The sequence below is a fragment of the Lacerta agilis genome, chromosome 2, assembly GCF_009819535.1.
Source record: "Lacerta agilis isolate rLacAgi1 chromosome 2, rLacAgi1.pri, whole genome shotgun sequence".
Taxonomy (NCBI): Eukaryota; Metazoa; Chordata; class Lepidosauria; order Squamata; family Lacertidae; genus Lacerta; species Lacerta agilis.
In genome coordinates this window covers 7986691-8008470 of record NC_046313.1, presented here as the reverse complement: position 1 = coordinate 8008470, position 21780 = coordinate 7986691, and the positions used below count along the sequence as shown (strand labels likewise).

Genomic DNA, 21780 nt, shown 5'->3' with positions numbered 1-21780 from the left:
CACCTGGGTGGAAGATACAGAAGTCGAGTGTGCAGAAGCTATCCTACTGCACATGGGTGATAACTGTGGTCATTCCCCTACAATCTAGGCGACTAGTGAGGTAATGATCCTTGCAAGAAGACCAAAGTACTCAAAGAAGTGATTGACAGGTTTCACAGTCTCCCCCATCTTAGGCTCTCTGCACTGGGGGTTAGGTGCATGTTGCCTTAGCCCAGCTGATATCTTCACAGCGTGGAGATGTGGAGCTGCAGTCCAGCTACATCTATGGTCTGTTTTAAGAAAGCACAGGTTCTCATTGTGGCAGCTCTCTCTCTCACCCACCCACCACCTAAGAGCCAGGGGTTTAGACCTGGCACTGATCTGGGGAAAGTGAAGATGAAAGACAGCAGCTAGGCTGGACCTGACAACTCATAGCGCCTAATATTTCTTTCTTCCTGTTTATTATTCATTCACAAAATGAAAGTGATTGATGGTTCAATGGAGTGGGAGGCAACTCCCGGGATCACTCATCCTGCTACGTGGGGCTGATGCTGGGACAATGCACCCCGGTCCTTCTACGGGCAAAACAAGAAGCAAACAAACCAGGCAATCCCTTACTCAACCATTTAGCTGATTTACCCCAGAAGGGGAATCCCCAGCTGTGTTAATAGAAGGCTGACCCCAGCGTGACCAGAGGCGTCGAGTCCGTCCCATTCTTGATGCAATCCCTGCCCCCAACACCTCCCTTTCGAAACACGGGTTGGGACGACGTGAATTTTCTCAGGCCCCAGGAAATTCCCCGGTCATGATCCTGCCGCTTCCTGTTCCTCTGTGGTGTCCCTGATGCGCCGGAAGACAGCCGGGAAGGTCTTGCCTCCATTCCTCTGGACCTTCTTCCCTTCCTCAGTTGAGGTGTCCAGGAGACCGATGATAGGATCACTCGCCTGTTGGGAGAGGAGTAGGTGTGGTTGCTTATTTAAAAAAGGATGGTCACAATGCACAAACACACACAGCACTGGGAGAACTTCTTTTTCACCCTGTGGAAGTCGGAAATATCCATCTAGCACTAAGTTGCACAGAGGGGGGAAATAAAAGGTGCACAGACCATGCTATGCCAAAGCGACAGTGACGGCTCCCTCAGCCTGAAAATGGAGGTGAGCACTGCACCCCACAGTCAAATTCGACTGGACTTAACTGTCCAGGGGTCCTTGACCTTACCAGGGCAGGAAGGAAGACTGGGCTCCTACCTCCACCAGGCATTTTCTGCACATACACCCCAAAAAGGGGGAATTGTCTCATGACCCAAGAAATTTACAGTTCTCCTCTCAGTCCCGCACTACAGCATGGATGAGTTGTGTGTTTGTGTCCAAGAGAGTTATATGCCTTGCATCTGTGGCAAGTTTGGGCACATTCGCCGGCCTTTTGGGCCATCCTTGAATGCCTGCCTCAGGTTGAAAAATGTTAACCACAACAGAGTGTAAAGGGGAATAACTGAACTTCTTCAAGGACTTCCACAACCTGAGATCGGAGTGGCGAAACGGAAGAGGGCCTTTTAAGCAGGGCTCCCCTCCAGTTGGGGAATGCCTTCCTCCAGAGACACTCACCCGCAACTGACTTTAACGCCTCTCTTTATTTCGCTAGTCCTATACAGCCTAGGACCCTCGTACCTAAGGGACCGCCTCTCCTGGTATGCCCCGCGGAGGACCTTACGGTCTGCAAATAACAACATCCTAAAGATTCCGGGCCCCAGAGAGATCAGATTGGCCTCGACCAGAGCCAGGGCCTTTTCGGCCGTGGCCCCAGCCTGGTGGAACGCTCTCTCACAAGAGACCAGGGCCCTGCAGGATTTGACATCTTTCCGCAGGGCCTGCAAGACAGAGCTGTTCCGCCAGGTCTTTGGTCAGGGTTCAGTCTCACTCATTTTCTCCTTGTATAAGAACAAGCACAAAGGAGGTTCCCAGCCCGCTCACAGGTGCTTATAATAACTGTGGAAACAGGTGGTAACCGCCTTCAATTTTAACCCTGAAGATTGCCACTTGTCCAGTTTTAATTTTAATTGTGGGATGTAATTTATTGATCACTTGTTTTTATGCATTGTCTTACTTGTATGATGTTAGCTGCTCTGAGCCCGGAGGGTGGGATATAAATAAAATTTATTATTATTATTATTATTATTATTATTATTATTATTAATCCTCTTAAAACCATTGAGGCTGTTTTCATCTCTGCATTTCACTTCGGCTTTCAGCTGTGGCTTCTCACCTCGACACTGATGACTTTTGGCACTCCCTGTATTAAACGATCGGGGCTGGAACGGCACACATCCATACTGTTGTTCTGCTCTATAGAATTTGGGGGCTGCTGCGGAGTGGCGTTTCATTGGGATGGTGATGTTAATCTGCTTTAACTGGTACATCAGAGCTCGGACTACGGGGCAACTAAGAACAGGTTGGCTCAGGGTGAAGATGGGGAGGGAGGGGGCAGGATCAGTCCAGCTATTCCCAGATGACAGGGTGGGGAAGCTGTTTTAAAACAGGACATTTCTCTCATTTTCCCTACAAGTTAATGAACACGTGCAGCAGAAAGAGTAAGACTTTTGTGGATTAATAACTTTACTTCTTAAATAATATTTAAAATAATAATTTGGTTGATTTGGAACCTTTCTTGTTTTATTGATAATTGGAGAAATAATTTGGAATGTAATTCGGAATGTTTCATATGATTTTGTTGTATTGGAAACTTTAATAAATATGATTTGGGGAAAAACAAAACTTTACTTCTGGGCCTGTTTTGTACATCTGCGTCGAAGGGTGCAATCCTGTGCATGCTTAGCAAGGAGCACACACCCCACTCAACTCAGTGAGACTGACTTCTTGGTATGCACATGCAAGATTTATGCCATGAAACCTTTATGCATTTATTTGGCTCCAGCGATCCCTTACATGTTTATTGCATTTTATTCCTCTTTAGGTCTCTATACTTTTAACAAGTGCTGAAATTAAAGATTCCAAGTGCAAGTGCCAATGTGTCACTGGGGCGGTTTCCTCAGAGGCTATATATGGAACCTGGAAGTTCATCGGGCGGTGATCTAATTCCGAGAGAGCAGACTGGGAGCATTACGAAACGTTTTCATGCAGGTTGCTTCGAAAGCCTGTCTGGAGCTGCAAAAAAAACCTTACATCAGAGATGACGCACTCGCACGGATGTGCCCGCTTCCCTTGCACTTACCAGTTCTTTCAAGGACACCTGCTCAAAAAGCGGGTGTTCCTTGAAATGTTTCACCATCCACCTGTGGACCTCTTCCACATCCGTGATGGTGTAGACGAGCCCCTGGGAGAGATAAGGGAGATGTTACAAGGAGCAGGACATGGAGGACACTCTCTGTTCCCTTTGCGTAACGGGACTCCCAGCCTCCCCAAAATCTGATCTGGAGGGTTGGAGAAAGACCCAGGACAGATCCGGCGGTGCTTACGGTGTGGGGGGAAAGATGGGCAAGTCCCACTGTGCAAGCAGGAAAGCTGACAGCACAATTGCTTAGCACTACATGGGATAGAAAGGACGCAGGTGGCGCTGTGGTCTAAACCACAGAGCCTAGGGCTTGCCGATCAGAAGGTCGCCGGTTCGAATCCCCGCGACGGGGTGAGCTCCTGTTGCTCGGTCCCTGCTCCTGCCAACCTAGCAGTTTGAAAGCACGTCAAAGTGCAAGTAGATAAATAGGTACCGCTCCGGTGGGAAGGTAAACGGCGTTTCTGTGCGCTGCTCTGGTTTCGCCAGAAGAGGCTTAGTCAGGCTGGCCACATGACCTGGAAGCTGTCTGTGGACAAACGCCGGCTCCCTCAGCCAGTAAAGCGAGATGAGCACCGCAACCCCAGAGTCGTCCGCAACTGGACCTAATGGTCAGGGGTCCCTTTACTTTTACCTTTTACATGGGATAGAAGCGAGAACAGTTTGCTATTTGGGGTTGGGGCAAAATATTCCTAATGCAAATGGAGGCGGAAGGTTTTCAGCAGGAAAAAAAAGATATTTCCAAACCACTGGAAGCTTCCTGTTCAAAGTTGGATCTCGGGCTCATTTCCGAAAAGGAGTAATTACTGGGTATTCTGAAGCCCCAACTTCCTCGCAGCCTAGTGCCAGAGACTGTGCCAGACTCCTCCTTAGCCTTGGGGAAGCTACCTGGAGAGTTGTGGGGTGACTCACGCTGACTCTGGGTGAGGCCTGGTGCTGATTCACCACGAAGACTGGCTCCCTTTTGTGTCCAACCCCAAAAGCGGCGACGCAAGAAGCAGCAGCAGCAGCAGCAAGGATCCTCTCCATCTTTCCCGCCCACCGCTCTGGCAGGTGAAAGGAGAGTCAGCCAGGGTGCCCTGGGGAGAAGCTGCCAGGACAAAGTCAGGGGCTGGCAGTGGCACAATGCTCGGCTGCGAGGAAGTTTGCCAGCACAAGCCTCCTAATAGGGGTTGGGAGAACAGTGTTGCCTTCAGCACTAATTAGCACCCGTCCCTAATTCTTGGGAGTGAAATTCCCAAGCGATTCCGGAGTGTGTTGCTTTTCCCTAGGCTCCAGGGCACGATGACGCACCTGGAGTTTTGATAAAAGAGATTAATTATTTCTGGAGTACGAAGATGGCGTAGCTTACTCTGGGAAGGCCTACCCTCAGGGAGTGCTCGGGATCGGCGGAATTAGCACAGAAGGGCGTCTAAGCCGGAGGGCAGACACATTCCTCCCGTTCACGCATCCTCTTGGAATGCTGAGGTGGAAGGCGATGTCTAGACAGAGACCTCTATGGCACAACGCAGGCCAAGAGAAGCACCTCCGAAACCTTCACTGTCCCGCTTCATGGAGCCCATCCCTCGCCAATCTCAGCTGCCGCAGAAAGCCTTATGTCCAGGAGAAATACTCAGGTCTCATTGGCTGCTAGCCCAATCCTAGGTAGCTGCTTTATTACCTGGTCAGGTTACCTGCCTACTCTGGCTGGTAGCGGCTCACCTCTCAGACAGAGGTCATCCAGAAAAGTGTCGGGGAATTCTACTCAGTATTGATCCAGAGCAGATTCCAACGTAGAGTTAGCAGAGTAAAAACTTAAAACACGTTGCAGGATTCCCCAAAAAAACAGACCAGAGGCAATTAATATTTCATTCAGCAGATCTTTACTCCTACTGAAGGCAAATGAGCATAATGGTCACAAATCCAATACATTCGGGATTGGCACTGCCCATGAGAAATCCTGTTGCAGCAGACTTAACTTACAATAACTTATAAAAAGGCTAAACCGTTTACACTATCTATGTACAGAACACCACACCAGAAGGAAAAGAGATAGAAAGTGAAACCCAGGCTCCTTCTGGCCTTACTTTTATAGTCAGCATGACCTTGACAGAAGAGATAAGAGAACCAGCTTAAGCCAGCTGTACTCAAACACCACGAGCCCTCTGCTTGTTTCTTTCACACAGAGAAGCTTCCAGAACCCTCTTGAATTACAGTGGTGCCCCGCTAGACGAATGCCTCGCTAGACGAAAAACTCACTAGACGAAGGCATTCGTCTAGTGGAAGGCTGCCCCGCAAGACGAAAAAGTTTATGGGGCTGCCTCGCAAGACAAATTTTTTTTGTCTTTTCTTTTGTCTAGCGAAAACCGCGGTTTACATTGCCACTTCGCTAGACGAAAAAACCGCTAGACGAAAATATTCGCAGAACGAATTATTTTCGTCTACCGGGGTACCACTGTAATCAGAATAGGAAAGATCTCTACACATCAGATCAATACTTTCTGCACTTTCTGAAATGTAAACTGACAGGTGTTGCTGAACTACAACGGCCATCATTCCCAGCCCCTGACAATGCTCACCGAGGCTGATGGGAGTTGTAGTTCAGCGACTTATGGCAGGCCACAGAATACCCACAACGGATGCCTGGCTGTGTATGCTAAGTAATAAGAGCCTCCAGCAAGGAAGTATCACAAAAGCTATAGCTTCTCCCCACCCCCTCCTTAGGCCACAAATTACCACCAGAGATGTTTGTAGACATATGGGAGCTATTGGGGGGGGGGGGAGACTACTGCCCTTGCAGTAAATGGAAAATGTTTTGCATTTTATTGCCGGGCAGTGTTTATTAATGTGAGATGTTTGTTAGTGTGCTTTTTGCTTAAACTGTCTCTTCTCTTTTTGTTTTTGCCTTGAAATGTTGTTACATTTTATTCTGTAGGTTGTTTGCGAGCTGCTCTGGGCATGGTTCTGCCACAGAATAGCGGCATACATACATACATACAAACAAACAAACAAACATGATGTCTTGAAAGACCTACATTGGCTCCCAGTACATTTCTGAGCACAATTCAAAGTGTTGGTGCTGACCTTTAAAGCCCTAAACGGCCTCGGTCCTGTATACCTGAAGGAGTGTCTCCACCCCCATCATTCAGCCCGGACACTGAGGTCCAGTGCTGAGGGCCTTCTGGCGGTTCCCTCACTGCGAGAAGCAAAGCTACAGGGAACCAGGCAGAGGGCCTTCTCGGTAGTGGCACCCGCCCTGTGGAATGCCCTCCCACCAGAAGTCAAAGAGAAAAACAACTCCCAGACCTTTAGAAGACATCTGAAGGCAACCGTGTTTAGGGAGGCATTTAATGTTTAATAGATTATTGCATTTTAATGTTCTGTTGGAAGCCGTCCAAAGTGGCTGGGGAAACCCAGCCAGATGGGTGAGGTATGTATGTATAAATGAATGAATGAATGAATGAATATTATTATTATTATTATTATTATTGCAGCACCCTCAAGAGCAATGCACTCACCTCCTCGCGCAGTACATAGGCGTATTCTGCCAGCAAAGTGGTGCTGATAATCCGCCATTTGTGCTTCGTCTTCTTGAAATGAGGATCGGGGAAGAGGAAAAACATTTTGCGCAGCTGGATTTCATGCAAAAGAAAAAAGAACGAGAAAGAGATGCCTCCCCACCAGGAGGAATGGAAGAAGTTAGCCTGTCATCAGCCTGCAAATTAAACATAATCCCTAATCTGCATTTGGCCTGGCTATGGAATATCCAGGACCGACAAAGCCTTTGTTGTCTCCTTCCCGTCCCCAAAGGAATGAGACTGGCACTCAGCGGGAGGTCATACATTCTGCCTGCAGAAAGCTCCAGAATCAAACTCTGGATGCACCACCAGCTAAACAAAACCTTGGGCAGAACAGCTGGGGAGGACCTCTGCTTGAAGCCTTGGTGAACCATTACACCAGAGCAGGGATGAGAAGCCTATGGGCCTCCTTATGTTGTTGAACTACAGCTCCCAACATCCCTGACCACTGGCCATGGTGGGAATTATAGGCTGTGCACACACCGTATTTTTAAAGCACATTATTTCCCCCAAAGAACCGTGGGAATTGTAGTTTGTTAAGGGTTGCTGGAACTGTAGCGCTGAGGGGGTGAACTACAGTTCCCATGATTCTTTGGGGGAATGCTTTAAATGTACTTTAAATACGAGAACATTATGAAGATGATGTATAGGTGGTATTTGACCCCTGTGAAATTGGCAAAAATGTATCATGGACAAAGTAACAAGTGCTGGAAATGTAAACAAACAGAAGGAACCTTCTTCCATATGTGGTGGACGCGCCCAAAGGTAAAAGACTTCTGGGGAAAGATTTATAATTGTAGTTTGTTAAGGGTTGCTGGAACTGCAGCGCTGAGGGGGTGAACTACAGTTCCCATGATTCTTTGGGGGAAGCCACATGCTTTTAATGTACTTTAAATACATTATGTGTACGCAGCCAGAGTCCAGCAACAGCCAGAGGGTCACGGATTCCTCATCTCTGTAATACTGTAGACATCACCAACAGTCTGACAGGACATTTTTTTAAAAACACAAGGATCTGTTCTACCCTAAAGATCCATGAAAAAGCGGAATCAGGATGACAGAGGTTTCTCTCTCAGAGGAAACAGTGAGAACTTCAAATGTCCAGGGCAGGAGTGACGCAGGCATCTTTAAAAATCATAGAATCATAGAGTTGGAAGAGACCACAAGGGCCATCCAGTCCAACCCCCTGCCAAGCAGGAAACACCATCAAAGCATTCCTGACAGATGGCTGTCAAGCCTCCGCTTAAAGACCTCCAAAGAAGGAGACTCCACCACACTCCTTGGTAGCAAATTCCACTGCCGAACAGCTCTCACTGTCAGGAAGTTCTTCCTAATGTTTAGGTGGAATCTTCTTTCTTGTAGTTTGAATCCATTGCCCCGTGTCCGCTTCTCTGGAGCAGCAGAAAACAACCTTTCACCCTCTATATGACATCCTTTGATATATTTGAACATGGCTATCATATCACCCCTTAACCTTCTCTTCTCCAGGCTAAACATACCCAGCTCCCTAAGCCGTTCCTCATATGGCATCGTTTCCAAGCCTTTGACCATTTTGGTTGCCCTCTTCTGGACACGGGGTGTCCAGAAAGTGTGTACACAAATAATTTTTAAAACTCCGAATGGGGAGAGATTGCTTTTTCCATGCGACACTCTTGGGAAACTCACCTGCCCCTTGCGGAAAAAGTTGGGCAGGTGTTTCATGGCATTGCTGCGGATGCAGCCGATGTTCTGGAACTGCCCGGGGTGAGATGCTCTCAGGGACTGGATCCTGTCCCGCACGTAATCGGAGACCTTCACTCGGATTTCCAGACCCAGCATCAAAGTCTTGGGAAACAGGGGAGACAGCGCAACTGTAAAAGAGAACAGCCAGCCAGTAACTTAAAAGAGGACAGAGGTTTTTGTTGTTGTTGTTGATTAATCAATATATAAATCTTGTTCAATAAAATCAGCACAGGGTGGCCATAAAGTCAAAGATGATTTATCTCCCTGCTCCCCCTGCAACTCCACATTTCAAAGCCACAGAGATGCTTTCTTCTAACCCCTCTGCCAGACTTAACCTCCTTTTCTCACACTGTATTTGCATCATTCCTCTGCTTAGAAGTCCACGGAAACATATGGGACTTCCTTCTTCAGTAAGCTTAGCTAGAACCAGGCCTGCCAAGAGAGACCTACTCATAATTTCTTTACTAGAATTCTGATGGGTCAGCAAATATGATTCAAATTTCCAAAGCAAAGGACACACGACGTGAAAATCCCATAACAGAAAACAGTGTAACTAACCAGAGTATGAGCTTGCTATATCCTCTTGCTTAAGAACATAGGAGTGTCTTGCTAGAGCAGAGCAGTCTACAAAGTTTAGCACTTTTTGCAAGAATCTACCAGGAGCGGGAAAGTCCACCCCAAACCGGCTATGGTCTACTTTTTGTAGCACTCTCAATATTCTCAGTGTGCGCCTTTACTGTTATTGCAGAAGGCAGGGGTAACCCAAGTGACACCCTCCAGATTCTTTGGACTACAACTCCCATCAGACCCACTCAACATGGCCAGAGGCCAAGGATGCTGGGAGCTGTAGTCCCAAAAAACTGAAGGCCACCAGGTTGGCTACCTCCAGTGCTTAGGGAAGTTTTTATTTTATTTATTTTATAAGAATTTATTGGTATTTTAAAGGGAAAAAATACAAAAAATACATACAAAATACAAAAACACAAAAACAAAAATCTAACACAATACATAACAACATAACTAAGAAGAACAAAAACAAAACCTCACAACCAAACATCTATTTAACTATTCTAATCTTCTTTATTTCTTACTTGGGGGTCTTCCTCTCTTCTGCGTTCATTTCAAATACACTGTAGTAACTTTATAACCACTTTAAATTCCTCTTTCACAACTAATCTTAATTCTTATCTATCATCTTATGTCTATAATCTTATTCTTAACCAAATTACACAAAATCACAATTCTACCTACTTATATCCTATTTTAAACTAACATTTTATACTATCGCCTATTATATCCACTGATTTCAATTTCAAATTTCTAGCTTTTCACGTCTTTTCACTTAGGGAAGTTTTTAATGTTTGAAGTTTTATTCTGTTTTTAGTGCTCTGTTGAAAGCCGCCCAGAGTAGCTGGGGAAACCCAGCCAGATGGGCGGGGTAGAAATAATAAAATATTATTATTATTATTGCAAAACATTATTTAGATGATTTAAATTTCAGCATTAAGAGAGGACAAAGAAATGTGAAAAACAAGAATGGCCAGCAATGAATTTAAGTACAGGGAGTGACACCGATTGAGGCACACAGCACAATCCTATGCGTATTTCCTTGGAAGTAAATCCCATTAATTTCATTGGAACGTAACACACAAGGAAGTGCGTGGAGGATTATGCAAGCCTGGTTTTATGCAGGCTGACTTGGAAAGCAGTCCAGCTGTGTTCAGCCCAGCTTGCTCCCAGGGAAGAGCACACACAGAACTGCAGACTTAGTTTCACGGAGGGCAGACTTCCCCAACCTGCTGCCTTCCAGATGTTTTGGACGCCTATCAGTCCCGGTTAGCACAGATGTCCAAAACATCTGGAGGACACTTAGGAACAAACACTCGATCCTAGACGCCCTTTTGTGGCTAGGAGATAAGATTGCAGTGGGAAGCGAGTCCCACTGAACTCATGATTTCCACGCAAAGGAGGGAGCCGACACTTCCCTGAATTCAGTGGGACTCACTTTCAATTCAGATTGCAGGACAAAGGATTAAGCCTTTAATTCACAGCCATTCAACAGGTGGTTCTTTTCACCTCCATCCAACACATTCCTGTCTGCAGATTCACAAGATGGTCAAGGAGTGACAATTTATTATGTAAAAAACTTTCCGCAAGCTTATTTCCTGAGTAAAGGGTGTTGGGTTTTTTAAATGTAGATAACCGGCAGATCATGACTCTTTTATAAACTCATAGACAGTTGCATGATAGCCGCCCTCGTTATAAGGAAAACACCACAGCAGAAATCAATCCATCGCCTTCCGATCACTGTGAATCAGCAAGAATGAATTCTAAAAATATAGACAATGGTCTTCGTAACAGCCAGGGCCTCCTCATGCTTAATAAATGACACATTTCTCACTGGGAATTCCACGGCGAGCATCTGTTGGCCAAATGAAGCAGATGTGTTGCCATCTCAATAATTTATTCTGCTTCTACTGATCATGGGGAAGGATAAAAAGAGCTGTCTGCTCCTGATCACTAGAACCCCCAAGTTCCAAGATTTCATCAGTCACAGCCTGCATCTTTTGAAGCTTGTCCTCACATCCATGAGGACTGCACGCTCGCTTTTTCAAATGAAGGCTGGCAATTCTCAGGCTGTGGAATTACAGTACCGCCAGTTACAAATGCAGAAAATACTACCAGCATCCACCCCATTTGCCTTCTTTCCTTCGGCATGAATGGAAGCTCTAACTCTAATAATAATAATAATAATAATAATAATAATAATAATAATATTTTTATTATTTGTACCCGCCCATCTGTCCGGGTCCCCCCAGCCACTCTGGGCGCCTTCCAACAAATATTAAAATACATTATTTTCTGAATGTCAAGTAGTTGCTTATCTCTTTGACCTCTGAAGGGAGGGCGTTCCACATGGCGGGTGCCACTACCGAGAAGGCGCTCTGCCTGGTTCCCTGTAGCTTTGCTTCTCGCAGTGAGGGAACCGCCAGAAGGCCCTCGGCACTGGACCTCAGTGTCCGGGGAGGATGATGGGGGGTGGAGACACTCCTTCAGCTATACAGGACCAAGGCCGTTTATGTGTTCTACGCAGAGCCCTTGAAAATTGCAGATGGACTCAGCAGACCACTTAATGATTTTTCTGCCTGTTGTAGCCATTGTAATGCACTGTGCTAGATACTGTACGGTTTTCAATTGTGCTTCCATCAGTTCTTTTATTTCTCATATATTGTATTTTACAGTATAGAATTCAAACTGCAGTACGACGAAATGCACAGGGTCTCACTATCCAAAGCATGATGCGTTCTCGGGAAATCTTTTGTTAGGCAAGCATTCGCATAACAAGTCGATGATTTCCACGGATTCCTATGGGGAAATTTCTAATGCATTCCTGACGACGGAATTTTTACCCCAGGAAAAACCCCTAAAACCTTGCAACAGGCACACAAGGAAGGGAAAAATACTCTCTCATTTGTCCTCTCTCTCCCCCGCTTCCTCCCTCCTACCATGGTTTCTGGATAAACAGCTGCCGCAGACCAGGGAAAGAAGGAAAGCATTTGAAAAGCATTGTTTTATAGTCTTTTACAAGCTTGTAACCCGTAGAGGAACCTTAACCATCAGATAACTCTCATTGGGGGGGAAATTACCAAGCAATCCCCCATAACCGCAGCCGATATCAGCAAACTCTACTTGAGACGCAGGCTTAGTTCTCTCTTCTGCATCCTTCAGGTCATCGTGTTGATTGTCTGCAGTTAAAGGGGCAAAAAACTCCGGGTAGATCTCTGACCAGTCCATTTCTTCAGGCTTGGCAGGACTATGAGGAAAGAAACCGGAGGACTTCATGAAGTAAGAGTGAAGAACAGTAAATTATACGCTGACCCTAGAAAAACCACCACCCAAGGAAATACCTTGTATTGGTACACATGAGGCAAAAAAAACCTTGCAGTTGGGCAATTCATTTATTAAGACCAACTAAAATGTCACAAAATAGCGGCAGGCCATCTCCAGAACTCTGCACCAGGCAAGGTAATTACACAAACAAAAGGGCGACAGAAAAAGTGGGAAATGGAGATTGCAGACTAAGGCTGCAGACACCATACATTTAAAGTACATGATCACTCTCTCTCTCACACACACACCCAATATATATATATATATATAGAGAGAGAGAATGAATGAATTATAGTTTGTTTAGGATGTTGGGAATTGTAACTCTGTGAGGGGTAAACTACAGTTCCCAAGATTCTTTGAGGGGGAGCAATGTACTTTAAAATGTATGGTGTATATGCAACCTGCATTGTTCTTATATGCTACAGTTATCATTTTATAAACCTAGTACAGTATTTTGGTATGAAGCAGCAATGGCTGTTTTCCCAAGAGGCAACCATGAGGAACAACTTCTGTGGGACACAATTTATTACAGGTTTCAAAAACTGAATTGGGCAAGGAGTCAGGGCTGGCATGCATCATATAATGTTGACACAGATAAATATTCCCATGATTTGCATGTTCAGAAACATTCCAAAGAGTTATGTCGTAAACAAGAAAAATGACAATTTGTCCATCTGGAAGAACGGACAATAAAATTTAGGGGACTACAGTCAAATCCTAACCACAATTATTTGGAAGCAAGTTCCACTGATGTCAATGGAAATTACTGTCACCGGAAATTGCTTTGTACATGAATTGTATTAAGGCACGCTTAACTTGTGAGCAAGTCCTACTGAATGCAATGACGCTTGCCTTCAAGTAAAGACATAACTCAGCGGCGGACTGCAATATATGCTGTCTCAGTCATATGCACACGTATACAGAGAAGCTCCCTTTCGTTCAATTGTCAATATGCCCAAACAAGCGTGCATGAGATTGCAGCTTTAGGTATCCTTACTTGGAAGCAAGTCCCATTGGTCTGGTTCCCATATAACATAAAGCCATAGCTTATTAAACTAAAGTTACATAAATCATGCTTTAGGTTTACTTGCAAACCTTCCCCAGCAGTTCAACTATGGTTTGTTTACTCCCAAATCAAGCCATGATCTGAAGTGACGGGTTGATATTGGCTTACACACCTTAGCTTGTTTTAACTGTGGCTTGGCATTAGGTGTGAACACAGCGCTCTTCCTTGTCCATAGTTTGGTTGGCCAATCCACCCCAGATGCTCACCAAATTAAAAAGGCACAGGATAAAACAGGGGAAACTTGGGAGAAACAAACCACAATTTGTAGGACAAATTGCAGTTTGTTGAACAACAATAGTGAAGTGTTATGTGCCAGGCAGGCCACTGATATCAAGGCGCCTTGTTTCTAAGCAGAGTTAGAATCAGACCATTAGAGCTGAATTCAATGGGGCTCGCTTTTGAGCAAACACGTAGAAGATTGCAGTGCCATCATCTCAGAGTTCACCGTGAAGAGGGGCGAGCCAAGACATTCTGTCACTGATGAATATAAACTCTAGAGGAGGGATGGGGAACTAGAGGCCCCCCCACCCCAAGATATTGCTGGCTGTGGCTGACGGGGGTCCAACAACATCTGGAAGGTTAGATTCCCTAGAAATTAGAAATCACGAAAACGTGTGCCTAAGAAGCAGGTAAGCCAGACCAGTGGCCCGTGTTTTGCATGCAGAAACCCCCCAGGTTCCTTCTCCCCTCCCACAAAAGCATACTGGAGGTTGCCATACTGGGAAAGCTTCATAGGAGACAACACCGGCCAGAACAGACCAATGCGCGGTCTGACTCACTATGGGATCCATATATTCCGTGAGTCAAGGGGCAAGATGTGCGAATTTCGACACGGCAGGTTCACTCAGAAGGGAGCCCCAGGGAATTCAACAGCAAAACACGTCAGCACGGTAGGGTCGGGGTGCACCCGGCAAAGCAGGCAGACGTCTCTATGAGCCCGCGGGGAGCCTACGGAAACGGGCGGCGAGGGTGGGAGCCCGGAAGCGGGGCGATCGCGGGGTTGTTGCTGTTTCCCTATCCCCGCCCGCACTCACTAGCGCAGCGTGTGATCCGCCAGCGGGTTGGAATGCGCTCTCTGCCGGTAGAAGCGCTTCTGCGGCGGCGGCGGCGGCGCCTTTGCCGCCACCGGCCCTTCCATCGCGATCACAGCGCCGGAGCCACGTGGAGCACCCAGTAGAAAGGAGTCGCGGGAAACGCACGTCATCGCGTCGCGTTCTCCGCCTTAAAGGGCCAGCGGCGCTGGCGCGCTACCGCCTGTTTCCATGGCGACGTTTGGGCTGCCTTTCTGGCAGTTAAAACAAAATAAAAAACAAAATAAAAATTCGTTCCAGTAGCACCTTAGAGACCAAAAAGCACACGAAAGCTCATACCAAGAACAAACTTAGTTGGTCTCTAAGATGCTACTGGGAGGAATTTTTTTTATTTTTTATTTTATTTTGACTATGGCAGACCGACACGGCTACCTACCTGTTTCTGGCAGTCGCAGCACTTGCTGGCGGCAAGAGCTGTTCGACAGTGGAACAGACTCCCACGAGAGGTGGTGGGCTCTCCTTCCCTGGAAGTTTTTAAGCAGAAGTTGGATGGCCACCTGTTATGGATGCTTTATCTGAGATTCCTGCATTGCAGGCGGGGTTGGGCTGGATGACCCTCGGGTCCCTTCCAGCTCAAATCAGTTCTTAGAATCATAGAATTGTAGGGCTGGAAAGGACACCGAAGGTCATCTAGGCCCACCCCTGCAATGCAGGAGTCTTTTCCCCAACATGGGGCTCAAACCCACAACCCTGAAATTAAGAGTCTCATGCTCTACCGACTGAGGTTCTCTTTCCTAACGGGCTGCAATGCTGGAATCGCAACAAGATCACAGAGCAGGTTTTCACCTATGTTTGCATGAGATTGGGACACCCATTTTGAACCAAGGTGGCGGACCGAACCTTTCAAAAACTGCACTGATTCTGTTAGAATTCCCAAGCACTGCTGGGTGTGAGGTTGCTAGAACAGTATGTGTGTATATTTACACAAAGAGAGAGAGACAAACACACACCTCACTCTCATTTCCGAATCACGCAATGCAGCCTGGTTTCCTCTCTGCTGCCGTTTCTTTTTAATTCCACCTTTGATATTACTGTTTTATTAAATTTATATGCCTCGCTTTATCCGAAGATTGCAGGGCATAAAAACAGGAAATAAATAAAGTAATAACAACAGCAGCAACAAAACAATAACACCCACAAACATATTTAAAAGGCCATAGGTTGTTTAATCAAACGAAGGCCTGGATGAAGAGGATTGTTTCCACCGGGCAACTTCTGTTTTTACAGATGGGATGTTTATGTGTGAGACTGAGATGTGTAATGGCTTGCCCAAGTCCCACACCCCATCTGCCAACTAATAATAAATAGTAAGGGAAACAGGGTTTTTAAATGTCTATGCAATCTATGCACCATTCCCTGGCACTTTCATGTATCAAAAGGTCATCCCTTGATTGGAGGTTGCGTCTCATGCAACAAAAATTAACATTTCAGACTTGCTAGAAATGGTGTCCCTTACCAACATGATGTGGAGCTGCCTGGTTGCAGGGTGAAGTTTTGCTAATAATCTATTTTACCTAGTAATTTAACCTTACTACATTTCAAAGGTGTGCATGCTTTGTTGAATTACCTCCCCAAGAATAGGGGGAATTACCACCAAGCCATGGGTCATTTGTGAACCAACGTCAGCCAAATGCATGGTGTTTCAACACTGGAATGAGAAGTTATCTCCTTCCTTGAAGCAATGGGTTAATTATTTGCACTCCCTGTCCCTGTTTGAACTGGCCATGCATTGACATGAGTGCAAAGAAGGGAAATACAAGAACATTTTATGGGATTTTTTTGGAGACGTTTGTATCGTAATAGTTGACCACCCACTATATTTGTGTTTCCAGTTTATATGGTTCAAACACCCTAACCCATCCCCCTCTTCCATATTCCAACTCTCCCCTTTTAATTCTTGTTTAGGTGTCAATTTATTTGCTTTAGTCTAATCACTATAGTTGAATATTCTTCAATTAAAAAACCCCATCCCTTATTATTTGCATTGTGCTTTCAGGTGTTCAAAGCAGTTTACATGTCTTGAATCTTCACAACTGCCCTGTATATCATTATTGTTATCCCCCATGTTGCAAAACAGAGAGGAGACTGAATATGAGAGAGGGGGTCACTAGGGAGTTCATGGCAGTGATGAGATTCAAACCAGGCACTTTGTGATTCATAGCTAGTCTGTTCAAGTTCCCACGTGTTTTGCGAGGGGTGCTGTCTATCACTTCACCCCCAACTTCTGTTGGCGAGGTTCTCCTCGTTGAGTTTGGGGTTGGACCAGTTGTAACATACATTGCTGTTGTTTTTTAACCCACTGTTTTGTGCAAGTCTGGCATATCAAAATGCAAAAACAAAAAACATGCACACATATTGAATCCCATTTAAACCGCCATATTTATATACCCTACAAGAATGCAATGGGGAGAATTGTTGGTTCTTTGCTGCCTTGATTATGGCAAATGAAATATACTCTGAGTCAAGTGTGAATTTCATGCTCTTTATTCAGCTCATAGTAGTGAGGAAAATGCAGTTCCCCCAAAACGTTTGCTTTATATACACTATTTACACAATGGGCCCCACGTGATTGGCTAATTCCGGGATACTCCTGTATGCCAATCAGAGTGCGGATTCACTTCCACCTGGAACTGGATTGGGTGGCTCCTGCGGACCAATCAGACTGCTGCAATCTCAATCCTATTGTTCTGGGACCAATCAGACTGCTGCAATCTCAATCGTATTGTTCTGGGACCAGTCAGACTGCTGCAATCTCAATCCTATTGTTCTAGGACCAATCAGACTGCTGCATTTTGGATCCTATTCAACTCAGTACATAACAGCAAAGAAGGCTGATTGGCTCTGAGTTTTCCACCAGCTGCATTTTAGTCAATATCCCATCTGTATCATCACCCCCAGGTCCCCAGGAAACCACAGGCATGAATGAGCTCATGTTAGTGGTAGAGGATGCTTAGAGTGTCTGTTTCATTTACCCTGGTCATCTCTCAACCAGGGCACTGAGAGAGTACAAACCATGCCCGCAGGAAGCTCCTTGAGGGCTCACAGGAATAGCAGCAACACGGGGTGCAACAAAGGTGGGGTAAAACAAAAAGGAACTTCAGTGCCACCTTGGTCAACCAAATCATTGTTATTTGGGTGGCCATGCCCCTATAACGGATGTGAGAAAAAGATGGGAAGAGGGTGCAAAGGGGTGGGTCAAGGCGCTTTCCCCGAACCAACTCCTGCATCTTCTTTTCATTGATGTGGCATTGATAAAGTGGAAGGCAGATCTTGTTTACTGGAAGCACGGCCACACGGGGGAATTTTGATATGTAGCTGATAGTGACTCATGCAGTCGCTAGATGTCTGTTTCCAGTTAATGAAGCTGTTAGCTGCATCGGCAAGTATTTCACAGCCACACAGTATGGCATGTTCTATTCTCAACAGAAAACTCGGGGTCCCGGAAGAGCGCAATGTTAAATTTAAAAAAATAATACTTTTATTAAATAGTGGGTGGACATAGCAGATGACACAGTGATTCTCCAAGCAGCTCTGTTTATTCTCAGGCTGGAACAGAACTGGACTGAAGGGCTCAGCAGCCTGCTTAAATAGAACTCAGCTACAAGCAACAGTAACAACTTTCTGTAGTTACCCAATCCCTGAACGTCACTTTCAATCCCTCGTTTGCATGTGCGGACCTGAATGAAAACTGCAGCAGAATGAACTATATACACACACACCCCTAGTGGCCTAGGGTGAGAACTTCAATACATAACAACTTTCAAAAGGGATTCCAACTTGTACTGAATATACATTGTGCACACTAATGGTAAAGAGTGGTTAGAAGAATTAGAAGCTCGCTCCTCAGGGCCCAACCTCTTCCATCTCAGCGTCTTATGCATGAGTGATACTTACCCATTTGGACAAGAGCGGTAAAGAGGTCTTGTGCAAGTCCACCATATAAAAACATTTTTAAAGCCCACCGTATGTGCTGCGATTAGCCTCTGGTGTAATCCCTCCCACAAGCTATGTGAGAGACTAGCACCTCTGCCTTCAGCATATGGCAATCAATGGAAATTGGCACCTTCCATTTGCTGGTAGGCAAAGAGAGGAGGAAAGTTTTTGCTTGGCACCTGAAGATATGTGACAAAGGCAAGCCTCCCTGGGGAGAGTATTCTACAAACGGGGAAACTGATTGTGTATAATTTACAGCAACCAAAAAGGTGGGCTCTCAAAACTTGGTAAAAGTTTAGTGTTCTAGCAATGGAACATAATCTCTCTCTCTTTTTTAAGGCACATGAAGCTTATTTGCAAAGTTGTAGCTATTATTTATAGCTGAAAAGAACATGCTTGGCAACTGACTGTAGACATATTGAGGTCTTTCCTGGGTTATTAGAAACACATTTACAAAAACTTACAGAAATGTCCTGGGGAGAGGGTTAATTCCGGAGGCTGCCTTGGATGGGGCTGAGGAGCAATGATACTATGGCAGTATCAGAGGACTGGAGGGACTTAGAAACATCCCTCTAACCCACCACCTCCCAAACTCCCACATTTCCCCATGCCTCCCTCTGCTACCGGTACCATTTTGAACAGCCCAGGACCTGCCGAAGAGAGAAGAACCTCCACAACAACCATCACAAAGCAGTGCCCAGTTTTCTAGCTGAGGCCAGCAGATTCTGCTAGGAAGAAGGTTTGACCCTTTTGGACTTCACACTTTGGGGGTTGCATGGAGTGAAGATGTCCTACTTGTCTGAGGTAGGAATTGTGTATTGGACCCTCGGCTGAGAAGAAATGGTTGTTGTAGATCCAAGAGAGAGAGAGAGAGAGAGAGTTGGATTTTCAGCTGTTGGGGACACTGAGAGCTGTGGAAACCAGGAAACGTGAGAGCCCTGCTGGATCATAGCATCTAGTCCAGCCTCTTGCTTTCACTGGGGCCTACCATGGGAAGCCTGGAAACTGAGCATAAGTTCAACGGTTCCTCTCCATTTTCCAACCCAGTGGAAGCCTACTCATTGCGCTGGGCGATACTTCTTCTGCTCTCAAAGTCAGCCCATTTTAAAGCAGCTCCCCTCTAGGAGAGCCAGGCAGAAAGAGGTAGTGTGTATCAGAGACCTGGTTCCATTAATTTGGAGGGGAGAGTCTTTCCCAATGGGGTGGAAGATGAGGAGGAGTTTGGATTTGATATCCCGCTTTTCACTACCCAAAGGAGTCTCAAAGCGGCTAACGTTCTCCTTTCCCTTCCTCCCCCACAACAAACACTCTGTGAGGTGAGTGGGGCTGAGAGACTTCAGAGAAGTGTGACTAGCCCAAGGTCACCCAGCAGCTGCATGTGGAGGAGCGGAGACGCGAACCCGGTTCACCAGATTACGAGTCTACTGCTCTTAACCACTATACCACACTGGCTCTCAGTTTCATCTACATTTTCTGTTAGGAGGGCTAACACTATCTTACTCACATACCCCAATTCTATGTACTGTACAGGTGTGAGCAAATATGGCAAAACACCAATAAGCTTCCATTGACCTCCTTCTAATGGGAGAGTAAGAGCTGTGGTTTTGGAACTTCTCACCACTCTGAGAAGTGGGGGTGAATGCAATGCCAGCTTTTTCCAGTCTTCCTTGTTGGACTTGTTGAAGAAGAGTTTGGATTTGATATCCCGCTTTTCACTACCTGAAGGAGTCTCAAAGCGGCTAACATTCTCCTTTCCCTTCCTCCCCCACAACAAACACTCTGTGAGGTGAGTGGGGCTGAGAGACTTCAGAGAAGTGTGACTAGCCCAAGGTCACCCAGCAGCTGCATGTGGAGGAGCGGAGACGCGAACCCGGTTCACCAGATTACGAGTATACCACTCTTAACCACTACACCACACTGGCTCTCAGTGAATGTGGGGGCAATTGATTCATGCAAAGCAATCCAAGGCTATCTCCTTTCCCCGCTACTCTGTGCAAACGCCTGACAGGTGTATAGATTCCTCTACCACTCAGATCTGCTGAGAATTCCCTCCTGCCTGCCTGTTTTAATTATCAGGCCCTCTTTGATTCCCAGGCATCATTTACCATATTTTATGTGTTGCAGATCTTTTCTATGGAAAGGGGAGGTCAACACAGAAATTCTGGGCATGAAGTTTCCTTGGCACAGGATAATTTCTTTTTGAATGCATTCTTGAAAAACGTACATCACCCTAATTCAAACATTTTTCGAGGAATACTCTCAAGGGATGTTCCCTTTCCCTCCACAATTCCTGAATCTGTTTGCAACAGAACATCCTGCCCTTAAGTCATTTTGCAGAAATGCTGTGGATTGAAGAGGTAAGGCCTCTGCTTGTTAGAAAGAAATAAGTTTCCCAGCCCTGTAAACATGATTGTGTAGAATCAAAACATTGCTACAAGCAAGCAATCCAAATCTCCCAGTTGTTTTAGCTGAATCATTTTGGATGAGTGTTCTACCCTCCAGGCTTCTTTTTCAAGTCCTTGGGACTCTCACCAGCTCACCTGTGTCATACCCCTCACCAGCCCTTCTCCACACATTTGCCTACCTGGAATATGTCATTCAGCTGTCATAATGCCTCTTGCTTGCCTGCATGAAGGACAGAGGGATGGAGGTTGGAGACTTTTGCATGGCTGGAATGCAGCCTACTGTTGAATGGCAAGAGCCACATCCATTGCCCTGCCCATTTTTGGCCATGGCCTCACCCACCTAGTCCTGCTATGTAGCCCCTGGAACATAGGAGCCAACTCCTAGGGGTCGAGGGATCTTCACCCTCCCTAATAAAATATTTGAGGGGGTGGAAGGCAGTGGAGGGGTGCAGCAGGGCAGCGTGGCACCAAGTCCCCTCCCCCCTCAAGCAGCCATGCTGCTCAACAATAACAGGTTATCAAAAAGCAACCTGCATCAGTCTGCATCATAGAATCATAGAATTGGAAGTGACCACAAGGGCCATCCAGTCCAACCCCCTGCCAAGCAGGAGACTCTTAAGATTTAGTGTCAGGAGTATAAAATAGTCCTGGACACAGCAGAGTTAACCGCAGACTTTTCTGGAAGCTTCTGGCTGTTGTGTAATTAACTGGACAGCACAACGCAGGAACTCAGCAACTCACTTGGATAACTATATACAGTATTTATTGAAGCAACTAGTATCCATAAGTTACTATGTACAGACTTTACAAATAAAAGAAAACAAAACATAAAATCTTTCCTCTCTCTCTCT

At 45.9% G+C, this 21780-nt stretch overlaps 1 protein-coding gene across 1 annotated transcript; it reads right to left on the bottom strand.

Annotated features, from left to right (window-relative positions):
• Positions 1-420: 420 nt before the first annotated feature.
• On the bottom strand, positions 421-14685 carry METTL1 (methyltransferase like 1). The gene is made up of 6 exons (XM_033138469.1): positions 14535-14685; positions 12191-12357; positions 8487-8671; positions 6762-6875; positions 3208-3309; positions 421-923 (listed from the first exon to the last, which is right to left on the bottom strand). Exons 1-6 carry the CDS (start codon positions 14636-14638, stop codon positions 783-785), a joined length of 813 nt encoding a protein of 270 aa, XP_032994360.1. The 5' UTR covers positions 14639-14685; the 3' UTR covers positions 421-782.
• Between the last annotated feature and the right edge of the window lie 7095 nt (positions 14686-21780).

Bases quoted from the DNA above. Each gene is read 5' to 3' on its own strand.
- METTL1 (XM_033138469.1), bottom strand. From the start codon at position 14,638: ATGGAAGGGCCGGTGGCGGCAAAGGCGCCGCCGCCGCCGCCGCAGAAG. The intron at 12,358-14,534 runs GTGAGTGCGGGC...CTTTCCTCATAG, and splicing joins GCGGATCACACGCTGCGCTA to TCCTGCCAAGCCTGAAGAAA. The intron at 3,310-6,761 runs GTGAGTGCATTG...TATCTCTCCCAG, and splicing joins CCTATGTACTGCGCGAGGAG to GGGCTCGTCTACACCATCAC.